This window comes from Crassostrea angulata, chromosome 6, assembly GCF_025612915.1.
Source record: "Crassostrea angulata isolate pt1a10 chromosome 6, ASM2561291v2, whole genome shotgun sequence".
NCBI lineage: Eukaryota > Metazoa > Mollusca > Bivalvia > Ostreida > Ostreidae > Magallana > Magallana angulata.
The window spans coordinates 30,613,798-30,640,661 of NC_069116.1; the positions used below are offsets into that span (position 1 = coordinate 30,613,798).

Genomic DNA, 26,864 nt, shown 5'->3' on the forward strand with positions numbered 1-26,864 from the left:
TATACCTCTCTGAATTTTGTGTGTGTGTGTGTGTGTGTGTGTGTGTGTGTGTGTGTGTGTGTGTGTGTGTGTGTGTGTGTGTGTGAGAGAGAGAGAGAGAGAGAGAGAGAGAGAGAGAGAGAGAGAGAGAGAGAAGTTTACAGATCTGTATCATGTTGGAGATTTTCCTTGGGAACTTTACAATTTTCTGGCACACTTGCATTTCAAAAGTAAATAATGTTTTAAAGTATATCATTCATAGTACTACTCTTTTACCTCAATAGTTAATATAGTCTCGGGATATTCAAGAAAATTGACAGTATTGCCAGAATTTCATTCATACCGAGGAAAAAAAAAATTGCTGTCACATTCCAGTAGAATATGGGATGCATATATCTCTAGAAAAACTTTTTGGTGATGTCCAAAATCATATTCATATTCATAGTTCTATTCACAAAGTTTGTGTTTCTTTCGGACTAATTACCGAGTTTATTTCCAATGTATGATATGGCACCGGAACGTTCAGTATTCTCTTATTCTCAAATTTCAAATTTCCTACAACCATATGTTTATCTTAGATTTATTAGTTTTATGAAAACGCTATCATGAGATCTTATGACATATTTTGTTTCAGGCTGATACATGTATATTCATTGTCGTAATACTCTGTACACACTGCACATGCAGGCCAAAATTACACAAAATCAACAACACTTTCTATCAGGGTATATGTTTCTCATATTGTTCCCCTGACATATCTTGATTTATAGTAACGACATTTTGTCATATTGCAAGCGTTTATTCATAAACATGTTAAAAGGATAATCTGCACAAATATGTTATAGCACCATCAAAAATAACAGCCAGTCTCGCATTAGCTTTAATACTGACAGTGTGTCACCTATCTAGATTTGATTCGTTAACATAGCTCGAGTATTCGTACTGTGTAACGATTGCTCTTTTACACATTCGTGAAATATAATTTTTTTAGGTTTTGGTGTATATGTGAATAAACGTTGATGCATTAAGTTTTAAAATCATTTGAAAACAGATTTGTGTGAAGTCAGTGTTATTTGATGTGCCCATCAGACTTTGAAGTCTTCAATTGTCATTTATAAGAAGAGCCAGGATGAAAAACCATTATCTGCATTGCAAATAAATTACGGCGGAGATGTAATATATTATTAGTCTCCTACCGGTTTCACCGGAGGGGACTATAGCTTTCGTCTAGCGTCCGTCAGTCCGTCTGTCTGTCTGTCCGTCCGTTCGTCTATCCCACTTCAGTTTTCCACTTTTTTTCTTTATGCGTTTGAGGAATAATATGAAATTTGCTGAACACCTTCAAATGTCAAACTACAGTTTACACTTTTGTAGCGTCTGGTTGACATATTTTCGAGAAAATTAATTTTTTATATTCCAAGTTTTTAATGTTCGGGTTCGTTATCAGGTTAGGTGTGTATTGAATAAACGAGGAAAGTATGAAGTCAGTAATAATATCGTGCATGCATTACTTGTACAATTCCTTTTATTGTTTCTAACAAACAAATGACTTCTGTTAAATAATGTCAAGCATTTTGTTATAAATTTAATCGACAGGGTTTTTTGTATTATTACGATCGGGTTCGTTATCGGGTTGTTCTGTTGATTCGGGGTACAGAAGACGGTAAGAAATGATATTCTGCATAACAGTGCATTGTTTTCACAAATTTCTACCAGCAAATTCTTAAAGGACTTGGCGAAATTACATGAGATAAATAAAGAGTATACTGTATTATTTTACCCATTTTTTATTTAATTTCCATATCAACTATGTAGTTTGAATGTCCCTTGTTCTTTTATCTCTGATTAAAGCATAACATCTCGTTTATAATAGTTTTGAAAAAGATGTATGCTTCGAAGTTCGAAGCTTTCATAGAATAATTACAAACCGGTAGGGGACGTGTATTGCCTCTGCAATGCTCTCAGAATGCTGGATTATTATATTACATTATTTAGGGGGGGGGGGGGGCATCTGTAGTGGAACAGATGCTGGACAAAATGGAGAGAGACAGACAGGCCGAAGCCAGACGGACCGACATTTAATTGCAGCTGCTATGAAATCATATCTCAGTTGACGCTAAGCAAATAAACATGTACATGTATCGTAAATTGCACCTGTAACGCTGGCTATTAAAATTGGGAGAAATACTCGTACAAAATTATGTTGCTTGTGCAAAGTTTACAAACGAGGATTGCCTCTAATGACATTATATTAATTGGAGCAATAAGATTCATAACAAATCTCTGTTACAGTTATTCAAACTGATTATGATATTTCAATCAGTGTACTACATATATATATATAATATTGTATTCCATCGTTCTAAATCTGATTTCTGCATGAGCTCTCTTCGTCGCAGTAATGTCCAATCATATTGTGACTTACTGATATTCATGTGTTTTCTCTAATTCGCTGTTGATACACATCACGCTGATACAGTTTTGCGCTACAATAACGCACGACTTCAAAAGTAGAACTTATTCTGAGTTCATCGTAGATTGAGTCGTATCTACTACTTTACCTCAATGCAGAAAATCGCCAAAAGCTGCGAGTTTCTGAGCAATCGTTGCTACAGTATGGCTTTTACATGTAATCATTCGTAGACAATCGCACTCAACTTGCATTGCACTCATTCACATATATGTATTCGCAATACATCTTCTACATTCGCATCCGCACAATCTGATTAAAATCCGTTTCAATCAAATTGACATCGCAAGACTTCGTAGTACTAGAGTTTACATATATTACACCGAGTATCCTACAAGTTGCTAAGAGTGTTCATTGGGTATCTGTAATACATAGAGATGAAGCGAGATTTGATTCGATTACGATGGTGTGACCGAGTAATTGATAAATACAAGGTTTTTTGTTGGTGGAAAAAAAGAATCGGATGGCAAGTGATTTGCTGCGTTTTTTTTCTATTGAATTTAATGTACAACACCAGTCATTGCAAATCTTCTAATATCATACACACACATAGTATTTTTACTTCCCTGTGTTCTGAAATGTATTCTTTATTAATTATCTTTTTTCATTAATTGAATTAAATATTACAGTTACATTTATTTCATGATGGTGATAATTATATTATTCAACAATAAAGATTATAACAATAGGACCCCCCCCCCTCCAAGAAAAAATTGTATTTCCCAAAGGGCATCGATGGAAAGAAATGAGATTTCTCAAGGAGAATTGTTCTTTTTTAAAACTTTGGAATGGAATGTCCAGAGGTTTTCAAAGCGGTGAAACATGTTACTAGTATTTATTCCGCGGGATATACGACGTTCTGCTGGTCACCTGTCGGATGACTTTCTAAGTTACCCAGATGACGCATTATATAGAAATATCACACGGGGTATAGTGATAATGCTTGTTTCATGACTGTCAAAACAAAACAACAATAAAACACATTATTCTGATCTGCCTGCTCGTTATGAGAACAAAAGAGTACCACGCGGCAGTTAAATTATTAGAGCACTATGAGTCAAAATCCCCTGAGTAACATTTTTTGGGGAAAAAATGATTATGATTACGGTTTGAGGAGGGCGAGTTGTTATTCATGGATAACACAGGACACCTTAATCCACAAATCAAATCTGCAAATTATTTGCATCCCTTAAAACGTCTTTAAATTTATATTAATATCTTTTTTTCGATTATTTTATAAATATTATACCGATCACATTTTTAATCTGGTGTCGTTTAATTTGCTATTTCCGGGTCAGTAATTATAAGTACAAATTTGCAATTACCACTAAATCAACTGTCATACTACATGTATTAATATAATCGTTGCCCTGTTTGAATAATGTGTACTTTTCGTACAAAAATTCAATTAGAGAGAGAGAGAGAGAGAGAGAGAGAGAGAGAGAGATTGAGATTTAAAACACTTGCAATATTACCGCATACTCCTAGTTCATTAACTATTTGTACATGTAAGAGAGAGAGAGAGAGAGAGAGAGAGAGAGAGAGAGAGAGAGAGAGAGAGAGAGAGAGAGAGAGAGAGAGAGAGAGAGGCAGACAGTTTTAGAGAGACAGAGAGAGAGACATTTAAAACACTTCCAATATTACCGCATACTTCTAGTTGTAAACGCGCATCATTAACTATTTGTACATGTAAGAGAGAGAGAGAGAGAGAGAGAGAGAGAGAGAGAGAGAGAGAGAGAGAGAGAGAGAGAGAGAGAGAGAGAGAGAGAGAGAGAGAGAGCTTTTTTTCGAAATAAGAAATATATAATAATTTTCAACACTGGCCATATTACTGCATGCTCGTAGTTCTCAACGCGCATAAAGTATTTGTACATTGGAGAGTAAGAATCTCTAACATGCTCGGAAAAGGGGGTAGGGGACTCCATATTAGAAACCCCCTTTTAAATATGTAAATTTTGGAAAAAATGTTTTCAGCGAGAATATAGTGCTTGTGTGTAAGAGGGGGGGGGGGGGGTCAGCCCCTCCCCCCCCCCCCCCCTTCCGGCTGATGCTGCTATGTGCCTATGATGTGCATGTTTTAGTCTGTACATGTAAATGAAAGAATAATATAAATGTGTACATGTAGTCTTTGTTAATGATTCAGATTGAAAGAACAAATCGAAAACTTTAGTTGCTAGTATTAAGCAGTGTTTTTGAATTTTCCTTTCAATAGATTGTCTCTTACATTGCAGTGCACAAAATTTAAACGTCTTTCTTAGACTGAAATTGACACATACACAATGCTGCAGTAGGTAGTTATTTCGTCTGTAAAATTCAGTTTGGTTTCCTGTATTGTGAAATACACAAGGCTTGTTCTTTAGTTACTTGTCAAACCAAAGGAGGGTATCTTAAAACCATTGATCTATAATTTTGTTTTTTTTTTCAATTGGTATACCTCTGTCAATTAAAAGAACTCTCCAATTGACATTCCACATCTTAATTTCAAAACAGAGATACTAATATAAAAAAATATCCAATACAAAGTCACCTAATCGCTAATCTGCTTTTTGAAGCTAGATAATCGTAATCTAACAAAACATTGTAGCGAATTTACTTCGTTAAATTTGTGTTTTTATTGCATGTAACTAAATGCATGAAATTTTTTTTATCAACATGTCACGTTGTGAAATTCAATCTTTTGGAGTATTTTCAATTATTTTGTAAATTAATTTTTCGGACTTTGTGTTAACTGCTACTAAAACTTTTCATCTATTTCGACAACTGTTTTAAAGACGTTATAAATTCAGCGCAGCATTAATCCAACCTGAGGCACACTCAGTGAGGGACAGCTAATCTTTTAATTGACTTCTGTTTATGTTTATCGAAACTTCTTTCATCTTATTATCCTTTTATGTACATGCTGCTAAAATGTCACGAATCACTCAATAGCTGTTCTTTAATTGATTTTCTTACTTCTGTACATATTATGTTAATCCTTCAAAGTGTTATTACATTGTTCATTTGATTATAATAATTCTGAATTGTAAATTAAAGGCAGTTGGAACCAGACCTTCAGTGCTGATGCATACCAAACTCACATAAAAGTATATTTCATGTAAAGTCTATATAAAAGTCTGAAAACTAAAGCGTGTTGGCTTGTTGGAGGTTTCATGAGGCTGGTTCCAACAACAAGAGAATAAGCTCAAGGTTGGCCCAGAATTAGTCATGTACGGGAAAGAGCGCCCCGTAATAAACATCTTATTTCAAAATTGTAAAATACTTCAAACATTGCTTCGGGTACCTGTCTCACTACATGTAACAACATGTTGTGTTAAAAGTTTTGATATTGTTTGTTACTTTCTACAATAAATTTTTACTTATTGATTTATATAACGAACGTTTTCAGTTGAAGAAATTCGTGACAATTTCAGAACTCTAATATATTTTCAATATTGCCTCGGGCACCTGCTCATGGCATGCATTAAACTCATGTGTGTATATCTTGTATATTCTGTGTTAGTTCCAGTGTTTTTCTGATCGTTAGCAAATAAAATTGTCTTTTATCTACCTACTCATATATAGCAAGATATCTGTGCGTAGAACGTAAATCGCCACGACTTCTCCTGTTATAAATATAGATCTTTCTTTCAAGATTTGAAAAAAACAAAACAGTGTCTCAGATTTATCGCAAGTTGGCCTGGCGAAAATTTCGACTTTAAAATTTTGTAATTGTAATTTGTAAGAAATTGTACTGTAAATCGGAACAATGTGACAGGGCCTAAGAATGGTTTTCGTAAAGGCAACAATTTATTCAAAGCATCGTAGGAATCTTTGCAAAAATACACGTTTATAATTCTTTAAATGCGTGATTAGCGACCAATGAAGAAAGACAGATTTAGAATGTTATAATGTATATACATCTTAAAGAAGTTATACATTGTATTTGCCTTTAAGATTTCGAGTTAATGTGATTATACCTGACATGCGGTAAACGGCACATCTTAATTATGCGCTTACAAGTTTAAAAACTGTCATGATATTTTAATTTCTTTCAAGTCACAAAGTTCTAATAGGTCAAAACCCATGGTCAGTCATGGTGTGTAACAGTAAATTTCAGTTTCATTCAAAACTTTTTACCCTCTGCATGCTTCTTTTTATAGGTATGTCTCTTTTGAATATAATTTAAGATGAAACACCTTTGACGAATACAAATGCATCCATGCCAAATATATAATATCCACATGTACACAATGACATGCAGTTAAACACCCAAAAGTATATAGTTAATTGGGGTTTTCACAACTTGGTTGCAAAACATGTAACATAACAGCCATGTTTGGTATCAGATACCAGATTTAGTTGCAAAATATGTTTATAATATGGTTTATATGATAGGTTGTTGGTACATATATCATAGAAAGATTATGTAGCTCGAAAAACAAACTGTATCACAAAATATTTCTATCTTTAGAATAGATATTGATAGAGGTTGTCACAACCACTTTCAGTACCTAATTTACATACTAGTATAGCAAAAAACATGTAGGACCCCCCTCCCGAAAAAAAAAAATGATATTCTCAACGAATTAGCTCCTATTATTTTTCTACAGGGAGTATATAGGAGGCCGGTTACATTAATCAAATCACAAATTAGCTATTACTGTACATGATATATCGTCTTTAAATTTTGAATAAAGTTGATATATATTGCTGATGATGATTGTAGGGTCATTTCATATCCTGATGTTTTATACATTGCATAGCGATACATCAGAAGTGCGAAGACAATGACCGTGAATGAATCCCAAAATCAGTGTATGTCGTTGCAAATTTTAGGAAAAGTTAATCTGTATTTTATCAATGCCGTGAAGCATATAATTCAGACCCACCGCTGTGGGAATTATCTCTCATGAGAATAGTGATAAAATGCGATCTGCAAGCTTACAGAAATGTCGGCCAAATTGTTTTGGAGGAAGTATACAGTGAAGTGGAACAGCGATAAAGGTATCTGTTTAAAACTTTATGTTGTTCTTTCAGAATACCTCGCATAATAGAAATCATTTAAAACTTGAAATAAGGGAATCCACCCCATTCATACATGTATATTTTTATTTTATATTAAACTGTCATTATGCAATGTACATGAACTCGAGGGCTTGATTTTGTTTCAACAAAAACATGGCCCATTATTCCAAGTTTGAGAATTCAAATCCGTGTTTTTATTAATAAATTATTATAAATTAAATTTATTTAAAATATACTTATAATTTTTGAGATATACCAGTCCTTGTTAATCTAAACAGTGACATTCAAAAACTACTTTTAAATTTATATATGCACCGTGGTTATCCCACCAAAAGCACCCCATCACCTCGGATAAGAATTTTGAGGATAAGCGAAAATGGGTTTTCAATTAATTCTAGCACTTGCACACATTCAACGTGAAAGTTGTAGATGTATTGATAAGCACCGTGGGGAGGGGGAGGGGGGGGTGCGTAGTATTCCTTTTACGTTCAGTTTCATTTTTTATATGTTAATTTTTTTTTTAAAATGTCTGCTGGGTGCCCATCCCCCTCCCCCACAGTGCCTTATTGAAACAAAAACACCGATGTAGCCTGATATTTGTGTACAAAAAGCGTAACTGAATATTATCTAAAATACTTCTCACCCTTGTTCCCGCTTTAAGGTTATTACTATACATGTACATGTATGTGCGCACTTGTTAAAACAGCGGATGTTAAATTCGAAGGAACTTTAAATTGAAACTCGAACTAGAACAAAACCGTTGTCAGTTTGATTAAAAGCTTGCAGGTAAATTATTTTAAAGCGCTCGTTAGAAAATATAATAAATCTTACATCATAACAAATAAATATTTCTAAGCGTTGTTTACGCTTTCGGAATAAAGCTTTATAAGATCTAAACGGCTGCAAAAATGTAACCGCTCCCCCACTTATTTTGTAAATGACGAACGGTATCTATTTATATATGTCTACCCTCTGTACTATTGATTTTATAGTATAGAGGGTAAAGATACATAAATAGATATCACTCTTCATTTACAAAATTAGCTGGGGAGCGCCTATGCAGCCGTTCAGTTTTCAAAGCTGTAAAAATACTTCGATATGGCAGCTATTTTCTTCAGCTTTCAATACACAAAGAATGAAGGATATTATTCTAGAAAAAAACCTGTTAATATATTTATTATTTGAGATATGAGGAAAAAGCTGGAGATAGTGTGTATACCCTTATATAATAAACGAAAAAAATACAAGTCCACCATGATATGAATAATTTTGAATAATTTTAAAGTAAGATAATAAACAACCGGCCGCGGAAATTCAAATCATCATACATTTGAATACAATTTGATACATCGATCCATCATACACAACGCACATTAATTTGTTGCAGTTTCAAAAAAATAATTATGCTTAGAATTTCGAATAGTTTTAATCAAATGATTCTTCGTATGTTTGTCAACTTGTATAGAGCCCCATCCAACCCCCAACCCCCCCCCCCCCCCCCATCCCCATATCGATTTGCCACAAATCTTTGAAAATAAGTGTTTTTAACAGAAAAAAGTTAATAAGCAATTAAAAAATCAAGTCATGTGAAATTATTAAATCTTATATTCTGATTGTGTTCTAAAAGTAACTAAATCTAAAACAAAATATACAATATTTCTTTTCCTCAGATACAAATACAAACTATCCACTATTATAGTCAATTTTTATCTTAATTATTCATCAGGTACATGTAGCTGAATAAAAAATGGATTGGTTTGAAGTGGGGAACACATGTTACTTCGGATAAAATGAGACCCAGCCTTTGTGTATCAGGACCAGTTATAAAGACTATATGTTGAACACCTACATGTTTATCAGACGCGGAATATTCATGAGATACTGACTGTTACTTCGGATAAAATGAGACCCAACCTTTGTGTATCAGGACTAATATGTTGAACACCTACATGTTTATCAGACACGGAATATTCATGAGATACTGACTGGATGTGTTGGAAGGATTTATTGGCAACAACTTTCGTGAAAACATATCAGCGCGTCAGGGTGGATATTTTTCGAGGAATTTGAATAGGAAGACAATATAAGTTTATATAGGCATCTAACGTTACTCTCGAGAGATCTTATTCTATACGCTATATATTTTCCCGAGTGTCGCAAAAAAGTACGATTGTGAAAGCTTTAAATCCTCACAGGAACCAATGTACCCGAAATGCCAGAAATTACATAAAGGCTTCCTAGCTAAATTTTGATTAATAATGCGATCATCCCTCCAAATTATCGTTAAACAGAATATGTAGCTTTTTAGCGATTAAAGAAAAAAAATAAATAATACACTAATTCAAAGTATAGTTAAAGCATTCCAAAACAGTCTTTGATAAGACGACCAGTGTAAATAAGTTGACTGTCCGCATTGTCATGAGACTGCATGAAAGAATTGCAGCAAAGTCATTTTTTGTTTATTTTTAATGCTTCGACTTTGTAAAGATGTCGTCTTGTGTTGGGGGAAATTTACCCCCAAAGCAATTACAACACAATCATTCTCTGTTTGTTTTTATCGCTTCGACTTTCTAAAGATGTCGTCTTGTGTTGGAGGAAATTTACTCCAAAGAATTGTAAGACAGAAACTTTTTTAAGGCTTTGACTTTGTAAAGATGCGTCTTGTGTTGGAGGAAATTTACTCCAAAGAATTATAACACGGACATTTTTTTAAAGCTCTGACTTTGTAAAGATGCGGTCTTGTGTTGGAAGAAATTTACTCCAAAGAATTGTAAGGCTTTAACTTTGTAAAGATGCGTCTTGTGTTGGAGGAAATTTACTCTAAAGAATTGTAACACAGAAACTTTTTTAAGGCTTTGACTTTGTAAAGATGCGGTCTTGTGTTGGAGGAAATTTACTCCAAAGAATTTTAACACAGACATTTTTTTTAAGGCTTTGACTTTGTAAAGATGCGTCTTGTGCTGGAGGAAATTTACCCCAAAGAATTGTAACACGGACATTTTTTTAAGGCTCTGACTTTGTAAAGATGCGGTTTTGTGTTGGAGGAAATTTACGCCAAAGAATTGAAACACAGTCATTTTTAGGGTTTTAATTTACGGCTTTGACTTTGTAAAGATGCGTATTGTGTTGGGGGAAATTTACTCCAAAGAATTGTAACACAGAAACTTTTTTAAGGCTTTGACTTTGTAAAGATGCGGTCTTGTGTTGGAGGAAATTTACTCCAAAGAATTTTAACACAGATGTAAAGATCTTAGTAAAGATGCGGTCTTTTGTTGGAGGAAATTTACTCCAAAGAATTTTAACACAGAAATTTTTTTAAGGCTTTGACTTTGTAAAGATGCGTCTTGTTTTGGAGGAAATTACTCCAAAGAATTGTAACACGGACATTTTTTTAAGGCTCTGACTTTGTAAAGATGCGGATTTGTGTTGGAGGAAATTTACTCCAAAGAATTGTAACACAGAACTTTTTTGGTAAGGCATTGTCTTTGTAAAGATGCGTCTTGTGTTGGAGGATATTTACTCCAAGGAATTGTAACACAGTCATTTTTTTGTTTATCATTAAGTCTTCAAATTTGTAAGATTGATGTCTTGTGTTGGAGGAAATTTACCCCAATGAATTTCAACACAGTTATTTTCTGTTTATTTGTAAACTTAAGGCTTTGAGATCGTATAGATGTCGTGTTGTGGGAAATTTACCCCAAAGATATTGCAACACAGTCACTTTCTGTATATCTATATCGCGTCGACTTTGTATTGATGTCGTCTTGTTCTGGGGGAAATTTACCCCCAAAGAATTGCAACAGATATGCATACCTGTATAGATTTTAAGGTTGAAAATTTGTAAAGACGATGTTTCATCTTGGGGGTAAATTTGCCCGAACAGTGTAACATATAATCCATTGTCGAACTTTACTCAGATTTATCGCTTGCATAAACTGCATTGTATTTGGGGGTAAATTTACTTTGTAAAAAACGATTAGATTTTTTTCTTGAAAATAACAATTTATTGTAAATAGAATTTAAATATATTCTGTATAATTTTTAGGATATGTCAAAGCTTCACTTTCACCAGTAACTGTTTTTGCATTTGTCTTTGACTGTTTATTCTCCTAATACCCCCCTTAAAAATTCTTAATTTCATATTATATATACATAGAAGCTTGGTTAGTTTTTGGGGGTAAATTTCTATTCTGAAGAGTTTCTTGATTTCTTGTTACGTGTTATGATGTGTTATACGGAAAATAAAGCTTAAACTGTCTTGATTTGCTTATATTTGTGCTTTTATGAGGTAAAACGTTCAAAACAGACAAAAAGATTTTCTGTTTTTATTTTGGAACGCGTTTTATATATATATCTATATATATATATATATATATATATATATATATATAGTGCACTTATTGATCTTAAATTGAATTTCCACGTAATCCATCTTTACCTCTGACATGTGAAAAAATTACTCAACACATATGGCGGAATTGTCATGGCTTGTATGTTCATACTCTATGCGCCGAGTATACCACTTGTAAGTTTTTGGCAGCATAGCATTCACAAATTATTCCTTCAACAAACCATATCAGAGCTGGGGGACCTGGAGACAACAGTATCCCTCAGCAAATGGTTATATGTCAAAATTGCGCCAATTGGATTTCATGCAGAATGAAATCCAACCGCCATCACAGCGATTTAATTTTGACCATTTTAGGCTTACGTAGCATCATTCACATATATCTACCTAACAATGTGTATATACATGTACATATTAAAATCATTAATCAACACATTCATAATTAAAGCCACAACAGTTCCAGACTAACTCTTGATCATATCTTTGGATAACATAAACTTTTACCCTCAATAAATTGTCTTAGAGCTGACTGCATTGTTGACAAAAACTCAGGATTGCCCGAAGGCGACAAATGAACCCCATCATTCAGAAAGAGATTACTTTGATTGGGTGTAATGTCAACATATTTTTAATTTAAGCACCGCCTATCTTCAAAACAAGAGTGGCCACAGAACTATTAATCCTCAGCCTAGAAGTCTCTATTGCCATGTTTGAAATAGCATGTCGCCAATATAATTTCGGAAATATATGTGAACAAACAATGCATGTTGAAGGCATAACCAAACTCAAATTGACTGCATTACTTTTTTTTTTATAAACTTCTGTTGTCTAAATAATGGGTTATCATCTTTTTTCAATGTCATTTCCACCTGCATGGATGACCAGAAATCTTGGATGTGGATATTTTGATCGCAAGTCACAAAATTAACCCCGATACTCCTTTCCACACCACTGATACACCTGGTAATGAAAGGTCTGTACCAAACTCTGATGAAATTGATGCATATTGCTCAGCTCTTTTAATAAGAGATGATCCCACAATCCATATTGAATCTACAATATCATAAACAATAAACAATGCATGTATACATGTAGCAGTGCTTGCAAGATGAATTGATAAGTAAGCAAACTGCAGGAATGGTGGTGTTGTTAATTAAAGTTGCAAAACATTCAGATTAAATTGACGGTTAATATGTAACCAACTCAGGTCTCAGGTAATGCTTATATGCATCTGAAGACCATCTCCCCCTTCACTGAATTTCTTGTTCAGCTATGCCCAACATGTACAAGTGTGTAGCAGGTCCTATTCTAAAAGAGTTTGTTTTAAATGGGTTTTTTTTAATACCTAAAAATGTCAGTGTTTTGTGCAATATGCTTGAAAACTGATATGAAGACAGGGGAGTGCCGCTTAAATGGCAAAATAAAGGGCCATCATCCTCAGATCTGCATTGCAGAAAAGTCTCCGACATGTCAAACATACTTATGTCTCTAATGATTTGTTTATATTAATAATTAAACCATTGCCACATTGATCTGTTTTAGAAAAATGGAAGTTTAGTATGATAGTTAATGGTTAATTGTAGGTCTGACAGATGTATAACATTTTTGTTATTGTTGTTTGATGCAGATGTTAACTCACTAATGCAGAGAAGACCGAAAAATGCAACTGAAAAAGCAGATCCAAATAATAAATGCTCATACCTAGATTGTGTCACTGTTGGTAAAACCTGCAATGTTTTGAGCAAAAGTTGATAAGTAATGGGGCTCCAATGTCTTTCACAGGCTTAGATTTTCTTAAACCAGCCAACATTTTTGAACGATAAAAGTTTTAAATGGATTCTCTAGGCCAAGCATTTGCAAATTGTGGCTCAAAGCTGACAAATAAACTTTATTTGTCGAATATGCAAGGTCTTTTGAAGCTAAAAATGCTAAAAAATTGACTATGTGATCTACCAGGGTGGCCAAAGTGGTGGTAAACAATACTGTAACCTAAAGACATGAAAAACATTAATGTCTTTGTCATAAGCATTCTTTGTGTTGCTTGAGAGACTCGCGTCAATTAAACGATTGGCATGCCCTTCAAAAGGCTCCAAATTTGAGTAGGTACTGAATAAGGAGGGAAATCTGCCCATGGTGCCAACTGCTTGAATCTGCGCCACTGCAATCGAGAAATTGAATCTGCAATCTCGTTTCTATAACCACTTATGTGAACTGCCTTAATCTAAATGTTGAACTTCAACGACAATAAGACTAATTCTCTCATGAATGCCATTACCCTCTTATTTTTGGAAGTCTTTTGATTCAAAATTTCTACCAAGGCTAGATTGTCAACATGGAGTCTTAATTTCTTATTTTGCAACTTGTTAGACCACAAATAAAATCCTAAAACTATAGAGACAAACTTTAAGAAAGTTATATAATTTCTCATATCCATGTTCCACTCCTCTGGCCAACATAAATAAGACCAAGAACTTCCAAAAATCACCCCACATCCTACTGACCATGAACTATCTGAAAAAAAGTGCAAGTTTTTATCAGATTCCCAATGTAAATCTGGAAATTTTGTAGTTCCATTGAATTCATTAAGAAATTTTAACCACATCTGAAGATCACTATGTATTTCTCTTGTCAGGCGTACAAAATGATATGGTTTAGAGACACCAGACATAAGCCCATAAATGCTACATGTAAATGTCCTACCCGCCGGTAAATCCCTCGTTGCAAAAGCTAATGTACCTGCTAATGACTAAAGCTGTTTCAATGTTACTTTGGATTTTCCTTGAATTTAAAGTATAGCTTCAACTTTCTCTTTTGGAATGAAAATTGATGTACTAACTGAATCTAAACCTAAAAATACAATATAAGTTGTTGGACCCTCTGTCTTTTTATCTGATAAAGGAAAGCCTAACCTGTAACAAATTTGTTGAAAACTATCCATTAATATTGAACAATTGCCTGTCCCTTGAGCTCCAGCAAACAAAAAGTCATCTAAATAATGAACAATGGAATTTAAGTTACTATGCTGTTCTACTGACCAATGTAAGAAAGTAGAAAATTTCTCAAACAATACAAATGATATGGCACAACCCATTGGTAAGCATTTATCTACATAGTATTTGTCAAGAAACTTAAAACCGAGAAGACTAAAATCCTCTGGTCTTATTGGCAACAATCTTAAAGCATTAGAAATATCCATTTTTCCTAACTGTATTTGAACCAAGGTTTTGTACCATGTTAACAGCTTGATCAAATGACGAATAGTTGACACTGCAGATTTCAGGATCAATGAATTCATTAATACTATTTCCACGAGGAGCAGATAAATTGGTAATCATCCTAAAGCCACCTTGTTTCTTTGGTAAAACTCCTTTTGGGCTGCAATGAAAGTTTTTAAATGGTGGGACATCAAATGGGCCAAAAATGCGACCTAATTGTATTTCTTTGTTCAATTTACCTAACAATTGGTCTTTATTTCTGATGCAGACACCATATTTTTACAAGATACAGGACCCCTAGGACCCATGTAATTCAATGAAAAACCAAATGTAAACCCACGTAAAAGCTGATCTGCTACAGTTTTGTTCGGATAGTTTTGTAACAAAGTGGTTAATGCAGACACATTGACTGGGGTGTAACCTAAATCCCAAAGACTTGGATCCTTATTGACGAAATGGCCTCGGAAATCTAGTCACATGAGAATTGGCATTGCCTTGTTGACCTACACTGTGGGAAACCTTTTTGGACATACTAGTATTATGGGTGGTTTGAATATTGGAACAGGTAATGCAGGGGTGGTTTTGACCACATTTAAGACAATTATGTGAAAATCTACAATCTCTATTGAGACAGGAACCCTTCAAATTGAAATCATAACAGCGCTTGTGCTGGTGCAAGCTATAAGCAGGCTTCCATTCAGGCACGGATCCCTGACCCATATATATTAACCACAATTCTGCATCAATGTTTTCCCAATTAATCAAATGGTTCTTTGCCCTTCTCAACCGAAACTGTATGTCATAGTCCCTCCACCCCATTGTTGTGGAGCATGATGCCCCTAGTCGTATTGAACTTATATACTTGATAATACCCTGGACATGCTGAGGAAACCTTTTCAGATATAAAGCAGCATAAATTAAAAATGCATCTGTCCATTCAGAAATGGAAGCTATTTTTTTTATCTTTTGATATGTTTGTAATCTTAATTTGCCCATCTTCTAATACAAGAAGCTGTTGAGTTTCAGCTGCAGAATCTGAATACAATAACTTTGCTAGGTCAATGTATTCATTATTCCAAATTTTTTCTTGTGTTGACAATAAAACATTAGTACCAAGATCAGATGTAATGCTAACAAGCGGATTAATATGCGTACCGTGTTGAGCCACCAGAGGTGTTGTTACAGTAGACATACTGGTTCCTTGCGGTTGACTGTGTTGAGGCTCTAACACAGGCATAGTTGACATCTGCGCAGGCGGTGAGCTAGACATTCCACAGGCACTAGGGACACTTCTTAGAACTTGGGGAATGTTGAGGACACTTGACGTCGTAGCTTGGTCTGTGGCCAGTGCGAGGCCACGTGCTTGGTCTGTGGCCGGCGTGGATCGTGTTGATCGTGCAGGTCTCGGACTTTGTTTTAGATCGCCGAGACGATCCCGCTCTCAACATTCAAGTGCTCATTCTCTTGCAAATAAACAAGAAAACTGTCAACACTTTAAATACAAATATCTCGATTTGTAAAGCTATAACTGAAAATTTAATCTGAGTGCACGTCCACAATTTTTTTTTTGAAAAATTAGCCAATAAAATGAAAATACATTGAAGAAATATAAATTGATGTGTCCTTTTTTCAATTTCGACGCTTAAATTTAATCGGATTTGTACTTTACCTCAATGATGGAATTTGACTTTCCGCTGCTCAATTTTCGTGTTCACTCGGCCGAGGATTGAAATGAAAAGGCCAAGAGCGCATGCTTATGAATAAATAAAGTATCAGTCATGATGTACCTAGAATAGATGACCCAAGTTCCTCCACACATTTGAAAAGCGACTCAGCCATAATTGTAAAAACTAACAAAAGCGTAACGGAGACGAGGGAGAAAGGTTTAGGCAAACTTAGTCCAAATGTTGTGAATTTTGATATTCCTATGAGTCTTGGGGAATATCAAGCTGTTTTGTTTTTTGGAAGGAAAAATAGCTGGTTCAGAGATTTATCAAAACAAATATCGTACATCAATGGAAATTTTGTATGTAGTCTTCCTGACTTGTCTGTAAATGATTTAAAAATGATAAAAAATAAAATAACCGAACTTTTGTCATGTATAAAAAACATGACCTCAGACTCTATTAAGATGGAAGATAAGGACATCGATACTGTAAACGTGGTTATATTGACGAGTTCAAAATTTGACGATTTTTTAGTAAGAGACAATTGGCGAGTTTTAAATTTGACGAATTTTTGAATAAGAGTAAGATTTATCTATTTTTGAATTCTTATAATGCCAGGGTTAGAGTTATCTTTCTTGCGAACTCGGTATTAATAAAAGTTAACTTTGATTGAAAAAAAGTTTGGACAGATTTGATGGAATAAAATTGTTCTTTGTATTTTGTTTTTATTCACTATACGATATTGCCTGAGGTAATAAAGTAGGTCAAACACGGCATGATAATTACGCACGAAGTTATTATAGAATGTTGTGACGATTGAGTGATAATTGCATTTAAAACATGCTTGTTTAGATTTTATGGGTTTTTAAAATACTAATTACGTGTTTTTATAGCTATTTACATAAATGAATCATTAACTTTGATCAAGTCCTAACGGGATAATGCCGATAAAAATTCTGGTATTAATACGCTCTATATATGATGTGAAGTTTGGCGAGTGGAAATTTTGACGAGAAAATAAAAATCGCCAACATAGTCAAAATTAACACATCGTCAAAATTTCCACGTTTACAGTATTAGGAGGACACTGCAAGAAATAGAACAGATGAAACCAAATGTGTGTTTTTTATGGAATGAAAATGTCATTGAAATTATATGTGATTCTGCAAGCAAAGGGTTTGCTTCAGCAAAAGGTGTCTGGTAAAGCACTCAGAAGAGCAGGGCGTACTTTTACAAAAGAAGAAAAAAACCAAAATTTACTTTTGCCTGAAAGTACAATTCAAAACACAAATTCTAATGAGATGTCTGTCAGTATGAATCAGAGTATGAGATCCCATAAAGTAGAATTGAAAACAAAAGAAGGTCTGAGAATAAAGGTATATACAGGCCGTATCACTCGTTTAGATGTTGATTGCATTGTCAATGCAGCAAATGAAAATCTAATGCACGAAGAAGGAGTGGCAGCAGCAATATCAGACGCTGCTGGGTACCAGTTTGATCAGGAGAGCAGGGACTATGTACAGAAACATGGTCCTATTCCAATAGGAAACTTTTGTGTGACTTCTGCTGGCAATCTACCATGCAAGTTAGTGATACACACAGTGGGACCCAGGTGGGATGACTATAGAGATAAAAATAGGTGTTTGCAGCTTCTCCGTGACTCTGTTGAGGTTACTTTTATAGAGGCAGATAAAATAGGAATGAGTTCAATTGCTATTCCAGCAATTAGTTCAGGTAGGTCTTTTAATATTTATATTTTAATAACCAAATGCTGCAAACGAACATATCAACTTCAAACTAAAATCTATTACTGTGGTTTCATTAAAATTTGTGGGCATTAATTTTTCTGGATTAAATTTTTCTTAAAAATCTAAGGTTTAAAGGGGAATTTAAAGAAAAAATTACATATGTAGTAAAATTATCAACTAATTAACATCTAGTAATTGTAAATTGTATATATTTTTTTCAATCAAAACCCCTGGACATTTTCATAAATAAATTATGAATTATTGATTGCTGAATTTAAATTTCTGCCATTGAATTTCAATAAATGACATCACACTATATATTTTCGTATGTTTTATCAACATAACATTAAGATATTTGGATCATGTGACCCATATTCATTAATTTGTGATGTTTTTTTTATCAAAGTTATTAGTGTATGTTGTTTTGATTCGAACAGCTATCGGTTATGTCTGCACAATAAATGTTAGCATTAATAAAGTACAATATTTGATGTAAAAAAAAGTGAATTATTGATTGCTGAATTTAAATTTCTGGCATTGAATTTTGATAAATGACATCACACTATATATTTTCGTATGTTTTATCAACATAACATTAGGATATTTGGATCATGCTTAAGCATCAGTATTTGTTATTTATGAACATATTATATCTTTACTACTATATTAAAATAATGGACTCATATTTTTGGTCTTTAATACTGAGAAATCGGAAGAATACTTTTGTTTTATATATTTTAAACATCATTGGTATTTGAAGATTACCAATTTGTTTTTTTTTCTCAGTTAAGCTTCGCTAATTAATAATCAACGAAAATTCCTCAAAAAATCACGGAAATCACCTGAATTTTTTGGATTTTACAATCTTGCGCTTTCACAATTACATTCACTCTAACGGGATCTTTAGTTTATGTTTCCTCAATATCACATCTGCATGTCATTGAATAAACTCAGAAATGATAATACAAATACGGGAAAATTTTCATTGGATTTTTGCTATATATTCTGTTCATATATATTAATGGTTTCTTATGACAGAAGGTATAAAATAACAAATATACATTTCAACTAAGCACTTACTTTTGTCTTCGTGATGACAAAAAATATTTGATTACATGGAAAAAAGTTACATTATATTTGTTAGGAGAGTGAAGATAGAATATATTTTTTCGTAAAATTGAATAATGTCCTACGGACCCAGTTTTACAAAGAAAATACGTGTACGTTGGTGAAAAGGTGTTGAAATCTTCCATTCTATGGATTAAAATTTTTAGTTGAAAGGTATTTGCAGTCTCAAAAAGGTTTCTTGTGATGAATTTGACTATTTTCAAGGCACCTTCATTAACTTTCTCCAAAATCGTTCCGGAGCGATTCTGCATCTTTCTGCTACATTACGGGTATAAGGGAGGCATTTAACTGTGGTGAGGGCCTTTCCCGAGACACATTTAGATTATTCAAACTAAGGAAAGTGTAGTGAAATTAATAGCATTATCATACGCTTATAGCTTTGTTATGTAAATGTTAATAATAAGGTGTGTCGATGTACCTATTTCGAAAATGTCCTAAATGCAATGTCAACCCGTGCACGCACGGGTCAAAGTCTATTGATAATAACTGACGAGATCTGGGAAACATTTGAGACTGTTTTTCTGCCTTTGATTTTCTGCTTAATCACAAACCATTGACAAGCAGAGTATTCATGGTCATTGATTTGAGAAATTCATACCTGGTTTGTGTACATGTCATAACCCAAAAAAGGGGATGAATGTCAGAAGTCTTTCTGCGTGGTTGTGGGGATTTTCAACAGATGTCAAATATAATAGAAAATGCATAGTTAAAATAATTGGAACCGGCTCCCTTTAATGGCATTTCTTAATTATTACTTGTTCTATCTTCACAAAACTTGCATGGATGATACTTATGCACTTGACAGACATGAATTATGAATCTGGGCCATACTTTTTGGTGTAAATAATTAAGTACTTTGAGATCCTTAAATATGATTTTCAATCACATGTATAATCATCAAGGTGGTCCCATAAAGGTGATGCCTTCTCTCAGTGATTTCTGTAATCTGTGATTAACTATGTTTGAGATCCATGAAAAAATTGACCTTTCTATCATGAAGGGCTAGAGTCAAGTATTACATGACATATTGCAATATTATGCTATTTGCTACAAAATTCAGTCCTACATTTTTTTGTTTGCTCTCTTGATTATTTACCCATGGAAATTTAATTTTATAATGAGAGCAACTAAACTAAACAAATATCAATTTGGACACATACACTGTTAAATATAGAGACTATATAACAAAATCTGTTTTGATTTATATTCAGGTATTTGCTATATAACTCTTTGTTGATTTTAAATTTTTAAACTATAAAATAATATCTTCTGGATTTTATTTGGTTTCAATAGGAACATTCATTTTATGTAATTATTATTGTAGCTAATTGCTTGTTTAAAAAAAGAATAGAAACCGGATATAGATACCGGTATGCTTTTACAGAGGGTTTTTAGGGGTGGGGGATGGAGAACACACTTTAAGTCCAACGTTAACACGTACATGTATAATGAGATGTTGTTTTTATTACATGTACTACTTTAAACTCTGATTAATTGGTTAATTATGAATAGCGCATGAAAACTGGTTCTAGACTATTCTAAGTAAATAATATAGAAAGTTTGTTGGAGGTTCGAATTCAGCAGAAGTATTTTGTTTTAATTTTTCGAGTAATCTAAAACTTTTGTCTCTAAAAATTACTTGTTGAAATTAAGTTTATATATATGCAATTGAATACTACCAATGTTTTTCTACGTTCTTTCTGCATTTTGCATTGTCAGGTAACTTGAAATATTTTCAGATTTATGGATTTCTGATAAGAAACACTGCCTCAAACAATTATCAAAACATAACCTTTAAAGAATGTAGAAGAGTTTTCCTATAAGCTCTGCAAATTTTACAAACCTCTTTTCATTCATGCATTATAATGGTAACCAATGAAATATTGAACAGTGGCCTTTTTGGTAATAAAAGTGCAATTTTATGGACCATATACAATAAAACATGGTTATAGCGAATCTATACTACTACATTAAAATAAAAGACATGAATTTTTGGGCGTCAACACCGAGAAATCGGAAGAAAACTGTCTTTTGTTTTACAATGTATATATTTTAAACATCATTGGTACTTGGAGATTACCAATTTGTTTTTATTTTTTCTCAATCAAACTTCGCTAATTAATTATCAACGAAAACTCCTTTAAAAATCCGAAAATCATCTTTATCTTTTTTTTATTTTACAATCTTGTGCATGCGTATTACATTCACGCTAAATCACGGGAGGCTCTTTATTAGTTTATGTTTCCACAATATCACATTTGCATGGATAAAACCAGAAACGATAATAAAAATACGTGTAAATTATCATTACACATTTTCAACATATTCTGTTGATCAAAGAAAATACGGGAGATAACTCAGACTCAGTGCATTTAATATGAGATTTTCGAATGTCAACATGGTTCGTAAATAAGAAGCGAGTAAAAAAAGTTGGTGAAAAAGTGTTGACTTCTTCAATAATAGAATTAAATTTTGAGATGAAAGGTATTTACAGCCTCAAAATGGTTTGTTATGAATAATTTGACTGTTATTTTCAATACAGCTTCATTAATTTTCTCCATATTCGTTTCGGAGCGATTCTGCAATTTTTTGCTATATTACGGGTATATGGGAGGCGTTTTAACTGTGGTGAAGACCTGTCCCTAGACACAGTATGATTATTTTAACTAAGCAGAAATTAAGTGAAAGTGAAATTAATAGCATTATTGTAGGCTTAAAGCTTGGTTATATAAATGTCAACAATACGGTGCGTCGATGTAACTATTTTGTAAATGTCCGATATCGTATGCAATGTCAACCCGTGCACGAACGGACCAAAATCTAGTATGTTTTAAATGAATTGAGGCTTACAGCAAAGTGATTTTCAGTCCCTGAGACATTTTTTACATGTTGTAAACTTGCCGAATATAACGAATAACCAAGCAGAATAGCCCATGCATTCCTGGCACCTCGTTATAAGCGTGTTCACATGATTGTATAATGTTCTTACCATTTAGGACCAGAGATCTTTTGTTTTCATGCGTGCATGTCAGTTAATGAATCTCGAACAGTTCTAATGTATGACCTATTTTTCTTCCTGTGAAGAGATCTTTCCCTTTTTGATACATAAAAAAATTATTTTGAATGTATCTGACTCTTTATTTAAATGTTTATTATCAACGCTTTTGTAAATTGTGTTTCTGTATTTTGAAAATAAAATATACCTATGTTTTAAGGTATATTTGCTGTACCCAGGGACATGTGTGTACAGCAATATTACAAAGCAGTGATGTCATTCAGCAGCAACTATGCGTTTAAGAGTCTTCAGGAAATTCACTTTGTAGATAAGGATGAATTAACGGTAAAAGCAATACAGGAAGTATTTCAAACGAAAGAGCCATCTGCTTCCAACACAGAGAAGTCTGGAAAACTTGACCAAAAATATGACAGCCCTGCATTTGGTGCCAGGAATAGTGTAAGTTCAACCGTGCCACCGTCTAATGCCTTCACCATTGTGCATGTCTCAGAAAAATTGAAAGTCAAAATACATATAGGTAATATACAAGATGTTGTTGCTGATGCCTTAGTCTGTCCACAAGATGAATACTGTCGTTCAGAGGATGTTATTGCTAGAGATATTTTTAGAGTTATTCCCGATGAGAAACCCGCATCTAAAAAAGTGAAGTTAGGAAATACTTTTTTACAACGACTCCAAGAAGATTCCCAATGGAAGATGATCATTCATGCTGTTACTCCTGTTTTTGACAAGGAGCATGCAAAAGACATTAGACAGTTTGGAAGAATATTAGATACTATTATTCAAATCATCCTGAAAACAGCAGATGAAGCAAAGGTTGAATCTATTTCTATTCCTCTTCTTGTAACAGGTAAAATAAAGTGTCATTTCCTATACTTTATAAGAAAAATTACATACCCACTTTACCCAGTTTTAGGGGTTATATTAAATTTTTCTTCAGTGATCCCTACCTTCATAACAGGAATGAATAAAGTAAGTATATAATTTTTGCTATCTGTTTTCGTCTGTGGTTGTGCGTTATCAATTTTACATTTTTAACTTCCTCTTAAAAACTATAAGGCTAATTGCTATCATTTTTTGTGTGAATCATCTCTATGGTAGGAAGATCTAAATTTTGAAATTCATGGGTCTACCTCCCCCGGGGTGCCACAGGCGGGGCCAAATATGCAAAAAAGCCAAACTTTCAAATAATCTTCTTCTCTTCTACCCCACATGTGAGAAAAAACTGATTAAATAGTTATATGTCCATGAAGCCTTCTACTAAAATTGTGAAATTCATGACCCCTGAGTCAGGAGTTCAGGCTCTAGGATGGGGCCACGTTGACCATATATTCAAATGTATTAAATCTTTAAAATATCTCTTCTCTACTCTAACACATTTGAGCAAAAAACTGAATGCATGGTTATGATGTCCACTAATTTTTCTACCTAAATTGTGATATTCATGGCCCCTGGGTCCGGGGTTTAGAGCCTAGGGCGGGGCCAATATAGCCATATAGTAAAAAACATGTATTAAATCTTAGAAAATCTTCTGTTTTACTCTTACACATGTGGGGAAAAAACTGAATGCATGGGTATGATGTCCACTAACTTCTCTCCCTCAATTATGAAATTCAATGCCCCTGGGTCAGGTATTCATGTCCTAATGAGGATGACAATATTGCCATATACTGTTAATGCATATATTGTTTAAAAATCTTTTTCTCTACTTTCGCACATCTGTGAGAAATACTGAACCATAATTATGTTTACCAGGAAGTCCTCTACTAAAATTTTTAAGTTTCATATCCCCTAGAGTATGGATTTTGACTCTAGGGCTGTGCCAAAATGGACTACATGTATAATGTTAATGCATATAATGTTTGAAATTAATCTTCCACACACCTCTAAGGAAAACTGAATTCATGATTTTGAAGACCAGGAAGCCCTCTACCATAATTTTAAACTTCATGTCCCCCGAGGTAGGGGTTCTGACTTATAGAATGGAGCTGTCTATCAAATTTAAGAGATTGTGACAGCATTTGGAGGGAGTTCAAGGGGGAGGGTGGTAACAGTTAATGGTGTTATCTTCCCTTGGTTATTCATAATGGAGTTATCTTCCTTTGCTTGTTCATATTTAGTAATTAATCATTGATTTTAATCAACTCTCCTATGCAGTTACTCTGGCAAACCGAAAGTGAAACAGTGTTTGGACCTAAGCACAAATCATCACCGCTGACAAGACTTAGATCTTGAAAATATTAGATAAATTTTGTGTACTGTATGCTGAACCATTAATTTTGAAGGAAACGTATTTATAAATACCTTGAAAATAGTCAGATTTTAGATAGTAGGAACATTTTAGATATATTTTGTAGTCGTATGTATTCCTACGCTAGAGTTCAATTTAGTCTCGTTCAACCAGACGCTCGGCTGTATCCGTAAATCTCCGACAAACAGTGAGTCTCTCTTGGTAGTCGGAGATAAACGGAGACAGCCAAGCGTCTGGTTGAACGATACTAGAGTTCAATGTTGCTTAGATCCAGACATGTGTACAATTTTTAGAAGTATTTCGATTACTGATACTTAGTTTGATGGAATTAATTCTATCTTTAAGTATTACACAACATGATTCATATGGGGTTTTCTCGAAATTCTTGTCGGGAAAGTTCGAGAATTCATATTATAAAAATATGCGTAATTCAAATACAGATTAGAAACTACTTGCCATGCAAAATAACATATCATTGATTTCAAAATTAATAATAATCGATAAAATCAACTCCCGTCAGTACTTCAGTACTTTGATTTTACTCCAGCATGAAACTTAATTAAATGCATATATGAGACTCCTCTACAAGTTTGTGTATGAGTTTTATGCTACTCAGGTGACTGTTAAGACCTATTGGCCTCTTGTATTGTGTTGTATTATGTCAACATCTCTTGTCACATATTTTTGAATTAATCTTTATGAGAATGTGGAAGTCATTTCAATGTTGTTAGATACATCAGTAAGTTAGATAGAATAAATAGCCAAATACTCTTATATGGGAATTTAAGTCTGAAATCATCATGATTATTTCATGTTGACCATGATTTTTTTAAAAGTTGCTGAAGCTGTTGACCAATTAATGGATATATTAAATATAAATAAAATATTTATTTTTATAAATGTAATTTTATATAGATAGATATAATTGTGACATATCGTTTTTATATCACATCCAGTATTAGCCCGAGGTTGCTGTTTAACTGCCCAGATCCAGTGTATATTTCACACTGCATTAAAATTTTATTTAGGGCAAAAACTGCTGCAAAAGTTTTAGACATTTGTGTGATTGTGCCAATTTATCATTTCTTGTATATTTTTTTGAAGAAAAAAACCCCCCAAGAATTGGTGTCCATGTTTTTTCTATCATGCTCAGGCATTTATATTATTCTCATTATTCTAAGTTATGTAGCATGGAGGGAAACTCAAAATTTATTTCAAAATTTACATGAAAACGAAACAAAAACATTTTTCATTACATATATTTGTGCCAAAAAAAAAACGGTTCCAGTCAAATGACTATGGTTGAATACATGTATTAACTTCAAATGTGAATTCAACTGATCAAATCTTAAAACGTGTTAAAGGAAATGAAACTACATTATCAAGAGTAATTTTGTAAAGTAAACAGAACTTTTTGTAGGTGATTGAATGATGATTTTTAATTGAAAGAGTTATTTAGTTTAATTTATGATTGCAGGTATAGGTGAATACAACACACCTGTTCAGATATGTGCTTCTAGTTTTATCAAAGCTGTTAGGGCATACAAGTCTGAGGTTGTGTATTTGAAAGACATTTATCTTGTTCTAAAGGACAAAGAAGATGAGGAAATGTATGTGGAACTTTTTAAGTACACATGTAAAATCACTAATAGAACACTGATGGATTCTGGAAATTCAGGTAGCTTAGCAAACACGGTGAAAGGTATGCCCGAAGAAGAAAACTGTTGCATTTGCATGGACACGCCAACAAAACCAAAAAAACTCCCCAAATGTGGGCACATATTTTGCGAAGAGTGCATTGAGCAGAGTTTTATGTACAAACCAGTCTGTCCTAACTGTGGAACGATCTATGGGAAAGTGACTGGAGATCAACCACCAGGGTTTATATCAATAAGAAAAAGCAGCATCAGACTGCAGGGATTTAATGACAGCAGTGGGTCCATTGTTCTGTCATATACGTTTGACGACGGAAAGCAAGGGGTAAGTTTCGACAGCACTAAATGATAAGTAGATTTAGGATTTTTTTGCTTGATGCATT

The 26,864-nt window shown here is 33.6% G+C and overlaps 1 protein-coding gene across 4 annotated transcripts in view; it reads left to right on the forward strand.

Moving 5' to 3' along the window:
• The window catches only part of LOC128187351 (E3 ubiquitin-protein ligase TRIM36-like), an 83,111-nt gene that overhangs the window by 51,886 nt on the left and 4,361 nt on the right, over positions 1 to 26,864 (forward strand). Inside the window, exons 6-7 of one of the 4 annotated variants that reach the window (XM_052857765.1) lie at positions 22,775 to 23,425; positions 26,304 to 26,806. In XM_052857765.1, coding sequence (XP_052713725.1) covers positions 22,798 to 23,425; positions 26,304 to 26,806 — 1,131 coding nt within the window. In that variant the 5' untranslated portion in view covers positions 22,775 to 22,797. Of the gene's footprint in view, positions 1 to 12,686; positions 17,166 to 18,298; positions 23,426 to 26,303; positions 26,807 to 26,864 lie in introns of those variants that run through there. The other 3 variants (XM_052857766.1, XM_052857763.1, XM_052857764.1) reach the window with 3 other exon arrangements.